We start from the raw sequence: 19052 nt of genomic DNA on the forward strand, positions 1-19052 counted from the left end.
GAGCCACAAAAAGGTGAGCTGTGTGTTTATAGTTGGTAAGTTGAGAAAATATCAGGGCAGATGGTGTGCTCAAGCTGGAAATAGGATTTGGCTCCAGGCAAGTGATCTGCTGTATGTCTGCAGTGAAATAAATACAGCAAGCTTTCACCACAAATGGCTCGGGGGGTAGTGGGTTTCACTGCGGCGACAAATGTGGTCTTTTCCCCCCAGCAGTATGGCCTTAGGGACCACTTAATCACGATGATGAGGATTTGTTTGGGGGTCCGTGTCAGAGTGATGGGAAGATAGTGTTTGAAAGCAGAACAAATACCAGCGTGACTCTCTTAGGGAGGAACTGTCATTCCCTTCAAGGATTTCCCAGGGATCCATGATGCTGCAAACCCGCTGCAGGAGATGTCTTTCCCTTCAAACATCAGCAAGAATCCTGCCAGAGCTGCTGTCCAAGGTTCACTCTCATTCCAAAAACCTTCCCCAGGCTAGAGAACATGGACCAAGGCGGTCAGAAGTCTGGCCCAACCCTGGGTCATTCCCAAAGGAGAAGATTCCTGGGAGTCCAGGATGTTCTGGGACCCATCCAGATGGTTCAGTTTAATTTGAGAACCCTAGAGCCATCCGAGGCCTGCTTGCCAGCAAGACTAGATCACTGGATTGGTCCTGGTACTAACTTACTTGCCAGTGCCTCTCCTCCTGGGGTTGAACCAGGCCCTGGCTAGACATCCAGTACTCCGCTGGCTCAGAGTGGACCCCTGGCCCGCCAGGACTGGACACTGTGGAAGGGGTTTGAGGCATACTTTTCTGTCTCAGACTGTGGTCTGTTGGACAACAGAAGTGAAAGCATCATTCTGTTTTCACACCCCATTGTTTATCTTTTCTTGGAAACCATTCTGAGCTTATGTTTTCCCAATGTTTGTATAGTGTATAGTGTACACTGAAGGAATTGACAACTCTCACTTCTTCCCTGCTTTTTTCTCTATCTTTTCTCCATCCTCCTTCCCCTCCAGTTCCTCTGGGCCCCTCATCATTATGGCCCTGGACACATATTGGGTAAAACATGAGAGGAGAGACATCTGATCATAAGTCACTTCAGCCATATCTGCAAACACAGATAAAGGGCTCTGTAGATGTGGATAGTTTTGTGTGTGTGTGTTTGTGTGTGTGAGTGTGTGCGTGTGCACACCCACAAAGACCACTTGAGCCCTCTCCCCAGGAGCTTTTAAACTGAGACCTCAGCAAGAAATAGTGTCTCAGCCATAGGGAGAGATCCTAACATTAGCTCTCTATCGAATTTCCAGCTTTTCAAGAGAAAGCCTTCCTTTCCCATCTTGAGTGAATTTGTTGTCAACTTGAAAATTGAAAATGAATCCAAGCAGGGGCCCTAGGTTGCCAAGGCGGGAGAAGGAACAACATTTCAATGCTAAAGGAAAGTTGTGTGGCTTTTCCTCATGGTTCTATAGTGACTGAAATCTTTGTTTTTGTTTTATGTCCACTCAGAGCTTGCCCTTCAACCAAGGGAGAGGGATAAGACTGGGAGAGAGTCCCGGAACCCAGGCTTAAATATTTCATCTCTTCCTTATCAAGCTTTTTACTAGGATTGTTCAAATTTTAGCCACACATATGGGAGAAACTATCTGCTTCTGCAGATGGGAAGGAGGGGAAAAATGGCATTGAGATCATTTTCCTCTTGAAAGCAAAGCATTACCTACAGTCAGGATGCAGAAATAAACTCCAACTCGGAGTTTTTTTGTTGTACAGTATATGTTTTCCTTACACCAGAATGCAAAGTAATTGGACGGGGATTGATAATGAGCTTGTTAGAGACATGAAGGCACACTCACTCTCTGGCCTTGGAGTATTTATCTTTGTGGTCAGGATGTTGGTTGAAAGATGCCTTGAAGCCCATGTCCCTGAGTGACCAGACAAGCTGGCAGGTTCCCAGAATGGGAGCTGGGTGGTCTGAGGCTTGGCTCGACTTTACAAACTCCTAGCCCCACATTATGGCCCAATCAACACAACCTCCTCACCCCCAAAGGCAGGAGTGAAGAAGATGGGTTGTCAGGGTTATTTCTCAATAATGAGTCTTTGAAGACTGAGCTCCTGTTTGACTGGTATCATTGTTCCCGTCTTAGCAAAATGGCTCCAGTGTTAAATGGAAAAGCCCTAGCATAGCAAATCATTCCACTTCTCAGGCCTCACCCAAATTGGAGCCAGGTGGATGAGAGCAAAAGGGATAAATTTGCCCAGTATGTGGCATTGCAGCTTATTGAAAGTAGTGCACAAAAGCAGTTTGAAACGTTGCTCTTGTCACTATAGGCAGGGTTTCCATAGGCACAAATTCCCCCAAGCAACTCTTTCAGTGTTTTTATGTATTGGGTAAATATCGATTCATCTGCTCTGACAGCAGCAAATCTCCATTTAGCACCTCTCTGTGTTTAATGTAAAGTCTTCCTCTTCTGTAAAGTAGCATGGTGTTGCCTTTCATTAAGTCCGTGTCATGTAATCTCAAATAGCCCTTAGATTCTGTCAGCTCTCTTCTGTGAGCTGGACTCCATTTTGTTGGTGGGGTTAGGGGAGGCAAGCCTGGTCTTGTTTGTAGCCTTCCATTGTATTATGCATTTCAGTGGCTCCTACCTTTGCTACAGGTGAAGGAGTGAAACAAACCAAAAGGTTGGGAAAAAAGACCCATGACAAGAGAAAGGGTCTGCGGTTGTTTAGCTTGGAGAAGGGAAAGCTGAAAGGCAGATTTAAAAATGGTTTCCAACCCTATTAAGGCTTAGTACTCAAAGGGTGATGAACAGCTGTTCTCCAGCCCCACTTAGAACAGCGCAATAGTATATGAGCTTAAATGGCCACCCCAGGAATGGATTAAACACCCAAGCATGATGGAGGTTAAACATTGAAACTGTCACCAAAGGTATGGGTGGTGGGAGAAGGGGGGTTCTCCTTATCAGGAAATGACTAAGAAAAGTCCTGACTATCACCTACCTGGATTTGGTTAGTTTTCATCCTGCTTGGAGGCAGGGGATAGATACCCTATTCTCTGGCAGGCCACGCCAGGCTGAGGGGTCTACTTTCCTGGGATCTTTCCAGCAGCTAGAAGAAGAGCCTCTGTTGTTTCTTTGCTCTGCAAATCCTCCTCTTCTCCCCTGGAGCATTTGGCCATGATGAACAATGCCATTAAAAGCTTACATCGCCTCAGAGACGATCGAGGTGGGCAGAGTCAGTCAACCAGAACTACCGGCAATATGAAGCTGACTTGGCACCACTTCCCTTCATTTCCTCCAACATGTACCCTCCCTTCAACATGTACCTTCCCTCCTCCCCCCTCCCCCTACCTCCCCCGCTCTCACTGTGGGCTTACTCAGAAGAAGCCAACCTTCCCAAAGCAATATGGTGGGAGGTGGTGAACATCAGCACCCTGCTGAGTAGCGAGCGCTGCGCTTCACACCAGAGGGAGGGAATGAAAGGGAAGGGGGAGGAGGGATAGTGCGAAAGTGACATTGGGGGGTGAGAAGGAAACCGACACCTCCTCCTTTTCCGGTGAGTCTGGGGGAGTGGGAGAAGAAGAGGCCTCCACTGGAGAGAGCAGCAGAAGAGACTGTGTCGTCCGGAGACAGCCATGTTTCAGTTCGGGCAAGGAGGAGTAGAGAGCTGGAAAGGAATAGGTCCAGGATGAAAGGGATCTTACTTATAACGGAGCGGGGGTTCCAGAGTCCACACTTGGCAGTAGCTGTTGAGGGAGGGGAGGGGAGGGTTTGGATTGGGATGAGTTGGCGGGGGCCTAGGCGGGTAGAGTGGGAAGAGGGGTGCCGATGGGAAAGGAGAACTGGGATGGGGTGGGGGCGGGGAGGAGGGGAGGGAGGGGGCTGAGAGGGAGGACTAGAGCATTGGTGCTGGTACAGAGGCATCCTTGGTAGGGGGTGAGGGGGAGTGGTCTTGGTGGGAGAGGGGAAGGGGAAGGTGAGGAGTGGGAATGGCAGTTGGGAGCAAGGGAATTGAAAGTTCATGGTGAGGTCAGCAGGGCGAGTGACAGTAGAGCGGGAGGTTAACAATTGAGATGTACAAGCGATAAAACGGTAGCAATGATATAAATAGGCGATGGCATCGCAGGGGGTAGTTAATGATTAACATGCTATGGCAATAATAAAATTGGCAGATAATGATGTCACAGAGAGCAGATACAAACTATTATGTGCTGGAGTAGGGTGAACCTGTTAAGGGGGGTCAGGGAGCAGAGATACCCGGGGAGAGGAGTGAACAGCCAAATGGCATGGGAGGGCTGAGTAGGTGTGAATGAAGTTGTCGTTAATGTAACTTGGTGATAACAAGAGCCTTTTTCCCGGGGGAGGGGGGGGAGTGTCAGTCAGGTGCGGACCGGGAAGGGGGGCATGGGGAGCACTTTAAGGAAGGTCAAATTCAAATGCATAGGAGACACAGAAGGGAGAGGGAGTTGGGAAAAGAGGGCTTAGTTGGAGATGGCCTCTGGAGGAGATGTGACCTTAATAAGGCTTTGAAGGTGGGGACATTGGTGGTCTGGCATAATTGGTTGGGGAGGGAGTTCCAGGACAGAGACAGGATGTGGGCGATAGGTCAGCAGCGAGATAGATAGAAGTCAAGGTACAGTGAGTAGGTTAGCATTAGAGGAGCAAAGTATGTGGGCCAGGTTGTAGTAGGAAATCAGCGAGGTAAGTAGGAGGGGAAAGGTGATTGACAGCTTTAAAGCCAATGGTAAAGAATTTCTGTTGATGCAGAGGTGGATAAGCAGCATGGCTTAGTGGAAAGAGCACGGGCTTGGGAGTCAGAGGTCGTGGGTTCTAATTCCGCTTTTGCCACTTAGCTGTGTGACTTTGGGCAAGTCACTTCACTTCTCTGTGCCTCAGTTACCTCATCTGTAAAATGGGGATGAAGCCTGTGAGCCCCACGTGGGACAACCTGATTATCTTGTATCTACTCAGTGCTTAGAACAGTGCTTGGCACATAGTAAGTGCTTAACAAATACCATCATCATCATCATCATCACTGGAGGTTCTTGAGGAGTAGGGAGATGTGACTGAATGATTCACTGGGGATTCAATACCTGTTCTCCATCCTGCTTAGACTGTGAGCCCCATCTGGGACAGGGACGGTGCTTGACTTGTTTAACTTGTCTCTACTCCAACACTTAGCACAGTGCCTGGCACAGAGTAAGTGCTTAACAAATATTATTTTTATTATTATTTTTATTGTGCTTGCCAGTGATAGACCGTGAAGCTTTCAGAGTTACTTCCCAGTCTGCCCTGAGCAGTAAGCTTGCACCTGAGCAGCACAGGAAGCTCACCTCTCTCCGAGACACTCCCCATCCCCCCAGCATTTGAAATGAATAGTACTTCTGCTCATGTATTTTCTTTCATCTCACAAGCTTACACATGACCCTTGGAATGGGCAGATGTTAGTGCTGAGGCACAGAAAGGGTGAGTAATTTACCCAAGATCATACAACTAATCAGACAGAGTCAGAGCTAGCTCTAACCCCAAAGGGCAGAAGATGGAGATGGGGCCTCGGAGCCGGATCTCTATCTCTTACTCTGTCATCCTCAAATGACTTAGATGAATTCCAGACAACCATCCCATTATTGCCCCATCTGGCAGGCAGAGAGAGTATAAAGAGATGATGTCTCTCCCTCCCTACCCAGGGAGTGTCCCTCTGATCACTGGTGGGGGCGTCCCTAAAGTGGGAATTCCAGCTGTATGTGGAAATTGGGCAGAATCAAACTCCACACACCTAGGAACACTGCAGTGGATTGTATGTGGGAGGGGAAAGGACAGTCCCAAAGTGCATATGCATTTTTCTGTGATGTACACAAATGAGTGTATGTAAATCTATATAAAATCCCACTGCCTCCTAGGGAAAATAAGAGCTTCTGCCAAAGAGCAGGTCTATGAAACCTTTGAATAGGAAAAACATAATGGGTCAAAAGAGGTTGGAAAAGTTTGCTAACGGTGGTAAAACACTACTGCCCTGTTTCTTCAGCTGGAAGGAACTGCATACTTTATACAAGTACGTTAAAAAGATAGAAAAGCAATTAGATTTAATCAGTCAGTGGGTGACTTGATGATTAAAAACATAGATGTATATGCCAGACCATTCAGGTTAGGTATTGCCCTAAAAAGGGAAACCCCAGAAAGAGGGTGGTCTTGTGTCTTTTCTGTAGGGCATCAGAGCATTTGGGTATCTGTGAATCATAGTGAGGACTCTAAATTTTGAGTTTGAACTTCAGACAAGCTGCTCTTCCACCTTGGAACTTGGAAAGAAATAAGAGAACAGATTCCCTTGCCATTATCCCTCTATCCAGAGGGGATCATTTTAAAGGTTTATGGTTCTCAGTGGCGAAGTCTTGTAAATAAATCCACAGGTCCCCCAGATGCCCTGGTTCCTGTGAAATGGGACTAAGCAGATAAATATTTAGGCATTGGAATGGTCGTTTTCATTTAACTCTATGAGAGTAAATGTAATTCCACTAAGGTTAGATTTAGCTCTGGCTCTGAGTTGCATTCAGATCTTTAGCTATAAGTTATTTGCTAGTTCTATTAAAATGAATATTAAAACACATAAATCCTCAGTGGGTTAAAGGAGTAGAATGAGACACAAATGGAGTAGAGTCAGCTTTAAGTGTAAAATTGACTGTGGTGGGGATCAGGGCATTTTTAGGCATTGTTAAATTGAGGGACACTTGGTCAGACTCCTACAGTTCCTAGGGGAGGGTTGGCCACAAGCTGGCCACACTCTGTCTGTTAGGTATGTTCTCTCTGAAAATGCAGCACTGCTTTCCCCCGCCCCTTATTTTGCAATTGCCTGGGAGCAGATTAAGGGGCAACAAAGAGAATGGGGAGCAGCATTTGTGCCCTCCCTTGTTGCTTCAGGGCTTACCACTACCCAACTTTCCTTTGTCTCTTAAATCCTGAGGATCCTGGAGACAGAACACTCAAGGCATATGCCCGGGCTCATTATGGAACCAACAAGACCTTGCCCTTTTTCCAAAGACCTGCACTTCCCACCTCCAATGCTTCTGTCCCTTGCAGGCCAGATATGGCACCCCCTTCTCTCCCCCAACCGGCAGATTCATTCATTCATTCATTCAATCGTATTTATTGAGCGCTTACTGTGTGCAGAGCACTGTACTAAGCGCTTGGGAAGTACAAGTTGGCAACATATAGAGATGGTCCCTACCCAACAGCGGGCTCACAGTCTAGAAGGGGGAGACAGACAACAAGACAAAACATATTAACAAAATAACATAAATAGAATTAGGAGAGCTGGCCCCCATCAGCTCTAAGCCAGTCCCCTGGGACCCCCGACATCCTCCCCATAGCCCCCTAAGGCCTCAGCAGGCCTCATTCATTCAATCATTCATTTATTCAATCATATTTATTGAGCACTTACTAAGCGCTTGGGAAGCCCAAGTTGGCCACACCTAGAGACGGTCCCTACCCAACAGTGGGCTCACAGTCTAGAAGGGGGAGATGGACAACAAAACATGTTAACCAAATAAAATAAATCGAATAGTAAATATGGACAAGTAAAATAAATAGAGTAATAAATAGATTCCAAACCCCTTAATGAAAGCTATCAGGCTAGTCTGTCTTCAGGTGGCTATCTTTTAGGTATCTCCTCCTCACAGTCTGGGGTTAAGAATTTAACAAGGTGCTGTGGTCTGGAGTACATATTTACATATGTACATATTTACTATTGTACATATTTACTATTCTATTTATTTTGTTAATAATGTGCATCAAGCTTTATTTTTATTTATTCTGACGACCTGAAACCTATCCACATGTTTTGTTTTGTTGTCTGTCTCCCCCTTCTAGACTGTGAGCCCGTTGTTGGGTAGGGACCGTCTCTATATGTTGCCAACTTGTACTTTCCAAGCACTTAATACAGTGCTCTGCACACAGTAAGTGCTCAACAAATGCGATTGAATGAATTGAATGAATGAATGAATGGAGTGTGGCAGTGTTGGGGTCTCTTTTCAGGCTGAGTTTAGCAGGTGATGAGGGAGAGAGAAGGAGGCATTATGCAAACTAGATGCTCTGTAGAATGAGGTCTGCTGTTTGTGATTGCTCCATGGGTCCCTAAGGTACCAATATGCTCCATGTCACTCAGCCCAGACCCTGTAGCTGCCAGTGCCAGAGGCTAATCATCAGCTCATTACCATCCCTTTCGCTGCACCCTGCATACTGTGAGTGCACACAGAGCTGTGCTGATCTCCAATCTCCGGGCGCAGTTTCCTTTCCCCATCATCTGGAATGGTGAATCCTGGGGGTTGAAAAAGAGTCAGTAGACTATCAGATTGAGAGAACCACCTAAGCACCGAGGTTAATAACACAGACTATTTCATTATCGGAAACTATGTTTGCTCTGTTGAATAGTCAGCCTAACAAACACACTGCTGAAGAGGACACACTGTTCTTGTCTCCACAAGGAGAAATGATTTAAGTGAGACTCTGGAGCTCCTTAGTTTGACCCATTTCTCCTCTAAACTGCAAATTCCCCTCTAGACTGTAAACTCATTGAGGGCAGGGACTGTGTCTGCTTATTGTTAGATCGTACTCTCCCAAACGCTTGGTACAGTGCTCTGCACACCGTAAGCACTCAATAAATATAATTGAATGAATGAATGAAGCCACTAATTGTGTTGTATCATTCTCTCCCAAGTGTTTAGTACAATGCTCTGCACATAGTAAGTGATCAATAAAAAACATTGATTGATTGATTGATTGATTTCCTGACCAATTGAGCTTCTCTTCTGAACTCACAGTTTGGCTTACTGTGATCATTTCATCTCCCTGCCATCCCCTCAACCAGAATCCTCATCATTTGAGGTGGGGATACATCCTGAGGATTTGAGAGTGGAGTTCGGCCTTCTGGCCTGTGCCCAGGCCACTTTGTCATTGTTGTTCTCAACAGGACACGTTATGAACAGGAGCTTCTAATCTCACCCCCACCCAGTCCTCCACTCTCTGCCCAGTGGGGGTAGTGAGATCTGGAAGGGAATAGGACTCAGAATGTGTGAGCAGCAACTTTACTATTTGTGGTGGCTTTGGGGGAAAACTGGTCCAACTGTCAATAAAAATCTAAAGGCCACAGGGATTTGAGCCTTCTGAGCCCTGAGAGGCTGTCTAGCCCTTGGGCTAAAGAAAGGACTGGGACTCAAACCTTGGGAGGGTGTGGCTATGCATCTGATTTGTGTGGTTACCCCGAGCAAGTCACATGTTTCTTCCTAGACCTGAGTTTCCCCCTCGGAAACATTGACCCTACAGTGAGTAGGCTCCTTCCCAAGGACATGGAGAGAAGGAGCCAGTCAAATAGAATGAAGTTCATAAAAGACAAATGTTATGGAAATGCAGGCTATTTTAACTCCAAGTGGAAACCCCGTTCTCAAATCTAAAGGTGGGCCAGGAACTGGCTGTTGCCTGTTGGTTCACTCTGTACAGACTCTGACTTACCATGTTTATTAAAACACTCAGACCCCTGGGTGCACAGTAGTGCGGCATTTTCATTAGTGTCCACTCAGGGCCCCTCTGAACCTCGGCTATTTTCCATCAGGGCTTTTGAAGTGCCACAGAACTAACATAATAACTAAGCCAAAAAGCCTTGCAAGGTTTTGTTTATATTGATTTCTTGCACACTCCAAGATCCCTAGGAATGGAATAAAGTTCGATCAACTGATTTTCCTCTCAAACTGACCCTCAGAGAGGGAGAAAGCACATGGTTATTTGTATGTAAAATATTGGATAAAATTATCCATGCTTAGTGCATTCCAGAAAACCTCTTCACGTTTTTTCCATTTGATTAGCTGTGTGAGTTTGCCATATATAATAAGTGTCCTATCATTTGTCTAATCTGAAAACCGAGTTGATGTTTAGTAATTCTTTTCTCACTTTTGCTACTACCCCAGGACCTCTTTGGAAACCAGAAGCAGCCTCTCAACTGATCACTACAGGTACTGTCCCCCACATGATACATTTAGAATAGAATTATGGTACTATTAACTTGTGTTACTCCAGGGAAGAGTCCCATCAATCTGGATGGTATTTTGACCCAATTTTGTGTGGGATATGGGGGTGGAAAGGTGGTGAGAGGTACAAGAGACAACTCCAGGACACCACCTTACCCCACTCCACCAGTATGTAAACAGCTGAGCAGCAGACAAAAATGATTTCCTAGCCCTGCAGTCAGCATGACTAGAGGAGACGCTTTCATTGCTACGCCTGACTGAGATATCGTGTAGAAATGGCTTCGGCCAGTGGTTTGCTTTGCTTAACAGTGATAACCAAAGCCACCTATCTGATACTGCCTCTTTAAGATATTGTGTCTTTTACTCTGTGTTCCTTCCACATTCCTTAGGATTTCAGACTTAATCTTCCAGCTCAACCCACTTGAAGGGACAACTATCCTTTTCTGTCTGATCTGAGCCTATCGGAAGCTCTGCTGTCTCCCGAAGGGAGGGAGTGGGGTGTCCCACTTTCCCCTGTGAGTTAATTCATTTAGTCCATGTGTATGGAAAATACCCAAGGTGCCCCTTGCTATGTTAGGCTCTGAGGTGGCACTATAGACCTCTGTCATCAAAGGAATTATAATCTAGCATTGACAAGCAAGGCCACACACAATCTAGATGATTTAATAGATCCAAGGCTAGGCATTGGAAAAACACATGTGCCCACCAACAGAAGAAAGAAAGAAGAGTGGGCTCTATGGCTTTCTCTCTGGCTTGATGTCTCTTTGGAAGTCTATGTAGAAGCACAGCCTCGTGCTCATTCTAGAAATCAACTGGAAAGAGGTTGGCAGGGTCCCGAGTTCTGCTCTCATGACTGAACTTCCTGCAAGGTGAACACAGCCTGTCCAGAAGGTTAGGAGGCTCATATCACATCACACTGCCCACTCCAGAGGATCCTAAAAGCTTCCAGACCCCAGCCCAGGCCAAATCACTGCCTTCCACAAAGGCCGGGAAGTGGCGGCGGTTGGGGAAGGAGCCTGCTTTGTGGGGAGAGAGATGGGTTCCACAGCTGGTCCTGTGTGTCTAACCTTGTTTGAACAAGAGGCTAATTGAAACTGCACACTCTGCCTCTTCGGTTGCCTTTAAATAGCACACCCTCATTAAGGTCTTATGGGGCTCTCTTTGAGAGTTCTAAAAAGGAATGACTGAGGTTCCCTGAATGTGCCATAAAGGCTCCACTTCCTGTGGCTCAGCTTCCCACCTCCTTTCAAGGCCCATCATCCTTACAGAAGACATTTATCCTTCCTATCTATCTTCATGTCCCTGGAGGCATCTGCAGTTTTACTCTATTTGCTCCAAACTTCCTCCTATGCTAAGAAAGACCATTTAGCAGGTATGAAGGAAGGCTATTTAGGGGGAAGAGTAGGGCCAGGGCCAAGGAGGGGGTATTTCCAACAAGCTGTGCCCTCCATCAGTAAGCTTCCTCACTTGCAAGATACGGTGATCCATCCCAGCTCCCCCAGAGGTCCCAGGCCTTTACACACTCACTTTATTTTATGGCATTTGTTAAACACTTTGTGTCCAGCACTGTTCTAAGCGCTGGGGTAGATACAAGTTTCTCTGGTTGGACACAGTCCCTGTCCCACATGGGACTTGCAGTGTAAATAGGAGGGAGTAAGATTTCATTTGCATTTTGTGCTTGAGGAAACTGAGACCCAGAGAAGTTCATTGACTTGCCCAAGGCCACACAACAAACAATTGGCAGACCTGAGCTAAGAACCCAGATGCAGCATGGCTCAGTGGAAAGAGCCCGGGCTTGGAAGTTAGAGGTCATAGGTTCTAATCCCGGCTCTGCCACATGTCTGCTGTGTGACCTTGGGCAAGTCACTTCACCTCTCTGAGCCTCAGTTACCTCATCTGTAAAGTGGGGATTAAGACTGTTAGACTGTGAGGTCCTCTGACTCCCAGGACTATGCTCTTGCCACTGTGCAGCACTGCTTCTCATTTCCTCTAAATGAGTGCGTAATCTAGCGGATTCTCTTTAAACGTAAGATCCCAGTGAGGCCCCAGTCCTCCTGGTGATGCCTAGAAAAACCAGTGAGAGATTTACTCTGCACACAGTAAGCGCTTAATAAATACGATTGAATGAATGAATGGGACAGGAGGCTTCAACTAATCAATCAGTGTGGCATTTATTGATCGCTTAACCCTCTCATCTCTATATTAGCTGCCTTCCCTACAACAGGATGACCTTCAAAGAGGGAAAGGGATGGGTGGGAATTGGATGCTAAGTCTACCATGAGTATTTCAGGGGAAAAAAACCCCCACAGAATGGCCCCTTCGCTGTTTGCTAAGGACAGCTGAAACCCCCTCTATGAGGATGTCTGGCCAGCTGCCTGCTCTTCACCCACCAGCAGACCTCTGCTGCCCTTTTCCATCAACTAATGTAAAGTTTGTTTTCCCATAGCTTGTGGCAGGCAGTACCTTAGCTGTTGTGGTGGATATGATTTTTCCCAGACTCACAAAGTGTCTTCTTGATCACCCCTCTACATCCCAAAGCATCCTGAGGAAACACTGAGGGAGAGAAATGAAAAAAAACCCAACCTTGAGCCTCCCATTCTCCCATCTCCAACTATCTCTGGTTCCACCTCGGCCTTTTTTTTGAAGAGGGAAAATCAGTTGAATACATATTGCAGCACATTACTGCATTTCCCTTGTCTTTATGGCAAGACTCAGTGACACAGTAATTGCTGTTCCTCATTTTCAAGATCACTTATTGTTTCTGGATAACTGCTATTAAGCACATACCCTGTTGACTTAGTAATGGGTAAAGCAGGCAGAAACCAAGTCATCATCATCATCAATCGTATTTATTGAGCGCTTACTGTGTGCAGACCACTGTACTAAGCGCTTGGGAAGAACAAGTTGGCAACATATAGAGACAGTCCCTACCCAACAGTGGGCTCACAGTCTAAAAGGGGGAGACAGAGAACAAAACCAAACATACTAACAAAATAAAATCAATAGAATAGATATGTACAAGTAAAGTAAATAAATAAATAGAGTAATAAATATGTACAAACATATATACATATATACAGGTGCTGTGGGGAAGGGAAGGAGGTAAGATGGGGGGATGGAGAGGGGGACGAGGGGGAGGAGTCATTTTAGGGCACGGTTAATCAGTCAATCAACTGTATTTATTGAGCACTTACTATGTGCAGAGCACTGTACTAAGCATTTGGGAAAGCACAGTATAGCAATAAGCAGACACATTCCCCACCCACAATGATCTTACAGTCTAGGGGGCAAATACAATACAACAGAGTTGATAGACACATTCCCTGCCCACAAGAAAGTGTTATATACTAGGCAGGCCACCTGTCAAAAGATAAATTTATTTTAGAGATCTCTGGCAGTAATGGAGCATAAGATCTTGGGTTCTGAAATAGAAATCAGGAATTCTTCCTTTTTCTCTCTCTAGGAGAGAGAGAGAGAGCTATGTCATGCAATAATAATAATAATGATACTTGTCAAGTGCTTACTATGTGCCAAGCACTGTTCTAAATACTGGGATAGATGCAAGTCATTCAGATGGGGCACAGTCCCTGTCCCACATGGGGTTCACACTCTTAATCCCCATTTTACAGATGAGGTCACTGAGGTCCAGAGAAGTTAAGTGACTTGCCCAAGGTCACACAGAAGACATATGGCAGAGCTGGGTTTACAACCCAGGTCCTTCTGACTCCCAGGCGTATGCTCCATCCTCTACACCATAGGACAGGTGCATGTCCACTAAGCCATGCTGCTCCATATCTCCACATATGTATATATATATATATAAACAAATATACATGGAGTATACACATATACATACATATAGGTAGGTAGATAGGTGCAGATATGATCCCTAATCTTGAGGTGCTTACAGTCTAGTGGTATGCATAATACAACAGTCAAATTGTACTTTAATTTGAAAATAATGCTGTTATCAGTGAGACTGCTGCATGATTGTAAGTGTTGTTGAGAGAGAATCTCTTATACATTTTGTCTGGGAAAATATAGTAAGTACACTACTAGCCCCTTTCCAGTCAGGTGACCACTGCTCAGACACCATTTATGAAAAGGAAAATGGTAGATCCTACACTCAATGGAACAAACTCTAAGAGTTGTGTTTCCAGTAGTGGTAATGGTTTGCGCTGAGCCATTCACATTCTCTTCCCCATTTCCCCTGTGTTCTACAGTGGAAACAGGAACAATAAGCATAAATGCAACTGATAATGTACACACAAGTGCTAAAGGTGGCTGGTGGCTGATGGGATTCCATGTCCAGGGAGGTAAGGATTAGTTGGAGGAGGTGACATTCCGGGAGGACTATGGGAATTTTTCAAATTGTTTGGCCAAGCTCTGGCCTCCCCCACCCACATGTATAGATTTAAAGAGAGCCACTCAAAGACTGGTGCCCCCTGCTTCCCCAACCCCTTGGGCTCAGGGAAGGCAGGTGTTAAATAAAACAACAATCTTAGGCAGGTAAATCACTCTGCTTATTTTCAAGGCTGCATTAAAGGCTTCAAAATGCTTCCCATCTGCTAAGATTTATTTTTATTACTATTGATAGTAGTAATAATAATAATTGTTAAGTACTTACTATATTCCAAGGACTATACTAAGCACTGGGGTAGATACAAGATAATCAGGTCCCACTTGGGGCTCACATTTTAAGTAGGAGGGAGAACAGGTTTCGAATCCCCATTTTGCAGATGAGGGAACTGAGGCACAGAGAAGTGAAGTGGCTTGCCCAAGGTCACACAGCAGGTAAGTGGTGGGGCTGGGATTAGAACCCAGGTCCTCTGACTCCCAAGCCTGTGTGCTTTCCACTAGGCCATGCTGCTTACCATTTGAGGACTTGTGCAGCTAGGTTTTGTGTCCACTTAAAAAAGACTAAGAAAGATGCAAAGAATATTCTCCAGGGCAAATCTCCCCCCACTGAATGTGTTACTGTCTCATTTGAGGCTTGGGTGATGACTTAATCTGTAGAAGTCAAAAGAAATAACGAATTGAACCGTCAAATTCACAATCTAAGTGCTTGAAACTGAAGAAAACTATTTTCAAGTAAAAGATATTTAATCTGTCACCTGAAGATGATTGTTTGGAAAGGTGTATTTTAGAAGACTGGGCTTCTCTTCCCATACTCAGTGCCAGGAAGGTCTAAAGTGGTTTCTAAAATGGTTGGTGGGGAAATTTTAGGCTTATAAACACACAATCCTGCTCGGGTCCCTGTCACTCTGCTTAGCTTGGACTTTGCCAAATTGTAACTCTAGCTTCTTCCCACGTACACATCCATTCACCAGTACATACACTCACAAAGCAAAGTCAAGGAATGGTCCCTTCTAAAGGCAGGGCTGGAATCAGACAGGATCTCAGACCAAGTATTTTTTCATAGACGTAGGAGAAAGGGCTGGAAAATGTACCCTCCGCCAGCCTGGAAAGAGAGTGGGATCTGCTACTTTTATTCATTTTTGTTTTCAATTCATCAGAGCCTCTTGTTAAAGGGGAAGTTTTGTGAATCTATTGTCTGCCCTGCCTGAGAAAATTGAGCGGTTTGAGGCTGTGGAAAGAGCTTGAATGAATTACCGGGCAGGGGATGAGACTTTGAATGGAACCCACTTAGTCACAAACACACTTTGTGAGTACACTGGGGTCTGAGCCTTGGCTTACTGTTCAAAACAAGGAGTAGAAAGAAGGGTGAGGCAGATGGAGTAAGGAGGAAGGGGGAGCATGAGCAGTGACTGACTCGGTAATCACTGGCTTGAAATGAAGAGTTGGGCGGGGTGGCGGGAGGGTTATTTGTTTGCTTGCGTAGTTTCAAATGTTGGTTTGTATTTGTGGCCTCCTGTTCTGACTCACCTTAGGCTCTCCTCTTGGTTCCCCAGATTCTGGGAATGATTTTAGGTGAAGGTTTTTGCTGTAAGCTTGTTATGGACAGGGAACGTGTCTGCTAATTCTGTTGTATTGTACTCTTCCAAGTGCTTAGTACAGTGCTCTGCACATAGTAAATGCTCAATAAAATGACACTGATTGATCAACTGATTAAGAGATTTGACATATAAGTCATGTCAGAAGTGCAATAAAGAGCAAACCTTAAATTCAAGCTGATGCATGTTTGCTGAGGCCAGTGTCACCTATTAGACATATGCAAGGTCAGAAAAATGTATGTGTGACTTTCTGTTGTCTATTTGCCGGAAGTAAAATGCTTTGCTATAGTTTTTGGAGTTTATTTGTAGAGCAGGTGTTTTCATTAGTGCTCTCTACCACTCTGCGCTCAGGACAGCAGCTTGTACATTGAGGAAGGAAGCTCTCAGTGTTTGTGTGATTTTGCCATCTTTCGTTACTGCTCTACAATGGCCTACAAACCAGTTAGCTGACTGGGGGCAACTGGATTCTGGAAACTACCCTAGTGGGGCTGAGCACCTCTTTATCTAAAGCTCCCTAGTGGAAGCTGTAGCCCATTTGAAAGTTAGTGTCCTGTTCAGCCTGGGAATTCTGGAACAAAGGCCCTGCGAGTCAAGTGGCTCTTTTCAAAGAATCTTTTTTTTCCCCCCACAGTGCGTGAGATGGAAGCTTAATGTTTTTTAGTCAGTTGTGAGGTTTGTGTGTTTGTGAGAAGAAAAAGGAGGGGGGAATGGAGGCTTACAACTGTAGCTCATGTTGAGAGCATGCCATTTCACAATTTTTTTTATAGACTCAAAAACATTCCTATTTCAAGTTCCTTTGCGGATAGTATAATTAGCACTAGTGGTTGTCTGATCAATCAGAGCTGAAAAACGTTCATTCCTGGCAAGTTTCAGGTTTTTAACTATGTCATTAAGAGGCTCACAGAATCTTTGGGAGAAGTAATTTTTCAGAGAAAGGTGAAATTGTTCATCACCGGTGGTAAGCAGTGCACTGTCTCCTATAACAAAAACATGTTAATTCCCTCTGTCCATTAGCTGGGAAGTTTAGGTCTTTGTTTTTAAAAGTTCTGGAGCAAAAATTCCTTTTTTGGTTTGTTTTATTTGTTTTGATTGTGACTTTATTGTTAAGCCAAACCAGCATTGTTACTGCTGAGGTAGGAAAGTTTTGGGGGGTGAGAGTTTTTTTGGGGGGTTTGTTTTTTTCAGTGTGTTTAATAAAAACAAGAAATTCACAAGGCCTTGTGCAGTGCTTGTAGGTTTGGCAGGGAGGTGGAAGCTGCGGAGACTAAACTAGATGTGTGGGCTTAGAAGTGAGGTGTGTATTTGGAATGGGCTTTCCTTTTTGGGGGGTTGCTTTTTTTGATATCTCAAACCCCTCCAAGGGCTAGGCTACTCTCTGGAATGTCTTCCTCTAGTAAGGCACATGAAGCAGTTGCGGACCATTCGGCCATGAAAGGAGCTCCAAAAGACTTGGCCTGCTGAATTATTTGATTGAGGGGCTTTCCATAGGGCAATTTGTATTCCTTAGTCATAAAGTAATTACATGGGCAGGGTTTGGAGTTTTTGCAAACTTCTTTAATCTTTCCCAGGGCAGTGTGCCTCTAGACCAAACCCCTCCCCCCGCACCCCCCAAAACCAAAACCCAACAAAGTTAAAGTATTAGATGTCATAAAGTAGAAAAAGAAGAAAGAGGCCTTCAAATGCTCAAAAACTTGGTAGAAAATTTTGAAACATTTTAGTGTGTTTTCCCCCCACTTTTATAAATTCAAAAAGCCCCACATAATTATTTATAGATCTGCTTTTAACATCAGACTGGTTCTGATTCCCACTGTAACTGCACAACAATACCATGCTGCTGCTTTGCATTACTCCTCATTAGCCCAGCCCCTAAATTCACTCCCAACTGATGAGGTTGCTAAATGTGTCTGAGCGCTGCTTGTTAGCTATCCTGCCGACCACCCCGCTCCAACCTCCGGTAAGCCAATGAGAGGCTGTCATCAAGGTTCCATTTTGATTTTATCAATGTGTTCCTGTTGCCCTGGCAACCAGAATCAGCCTATCTCAGCATGCCTTTATCTAACTGGCTTTCATAGCTGGGAGCTTGCTCCCCCAGCCCCCCACCCCCACCCCTCCCTGTGCACCATGTGGCTCAGATGATTAGTTTTTCTTCACACAGTCCGAACTGGCAAAGTGTGTTGGGAATAAGATAAGCATAATTTATTTGGTGAGTGGGGAGGGAACTCTGGGGTTTGTCATCCTTTTTTTCCCCTTCTTTCTCTACCCCCCCACCTTTTTCCTTTTCTCTCTCCATTCCTCCCCCCCCCATCCCCTATCATGAGGAAGCTCTCATTTTTCATAGGTGCTGGCAGACAATGGAGCAGATGTGATTCACACCAGAAGATCTGATCAAAAAAAAAAAAGAAGAGTGGGGCACTGCTTTCTTATAAAGTCTGGAGTTACCACATGAGGGGCTCCTAGTGCTCCTGCGATTGTAAGGTGGTCGTTCTCAGAGCTGATTGGTTTAATGGCCTTTATCATCCTAAGGGCTGGAAACTCTGAGGATGCTTTGGCAAGGGCCTCTGCAGATCAGGATGGGACTCTCCACCTCTTGTTTGTCCAAAGGGTCCTTTGAGTGGCCTCAGGATCCAAAATACCAAACAGCAGGAGTGAGAGCTTGGTATCGTCACAGTGCTACATTGATGATGTGAGAAGAGCCTCGGAAAGAGAAGCTGGAATTGAGATCAAAGAGCAGAGCAAATGAATTTGTAGGCTTTGTACTACTGTCTCTTTGTATTAAAGAATTGTACTGTAGCCGTGCATGGGCTGGGCCATGTGCAAGGGCGACTGTTCGCGGGAGTAGCAGTTAAGACTCACAGTGTTGCAGCAGTTGGAATTGGGGAGTAGGACCTGGAAGGGACTAAGATTTGATTTTCAAGCTTACCTACATCCCAATAGCAAGTTTCGTGTGCAGTGTTCAAAACAGTGCTGAATCTGTAAAGAGAGGGACAGCAAAATATTTGAAAATGCTGAAATTAAAGGCCTTCTGCTTGGATTACTGGCAGTTTCTGTGTCTTCAGCCTCTTCACGGGTTCTATAAAAGGTAAGGCAACATTAACTCCAGAGGG

General features: G+C 45.3%; 1 protein-coding gene across 4 annotated transcripts in view; it reads left to right on the forward strand.

The window, feature by feature from the left end:
* IQSEC1 (IQ motif and Sec7 domain ArfGEF 1) overlaps positions 1–19052 on the forward strand; it is a 310479-nt gene that overhangs the window by 44899 nt on the left and 246528 nt on the right. For 2 of the 4 annotated variants that reach the window (XM_038772890.1, XM_038772894.1), the window contains exon 2: positions 9935–9979. The exons of the other annotated variants lie outside the window; for them this stretch is intronic. In XM_038772890.1, the coding sequence (XP_038628818.1) occupies positions 9935–9979 (45 nt within the window). The remainder of the gene's footprint in view (positions 1–9934; positions 9980–19052) is intronic. 4 annotated transcript variants of the gene reach the window in all.

This window comes from Tachyglossus aculeatus, chromosome X1, assembly GCF_015852505.1.
Source record: "Tachyglossus aculeatus isolate mTacAcu1 chromosome X1, mTacAcu1.pri, whole genome shotgun sequence".
Taxonomy (NCBI): domain Eukaryota; kingdom Metazoa; phylum Chordata; class Mammalia; order Monotremata; family Tachyglossidae; genus Tachyglossus; species Tachyglossus aculeatus.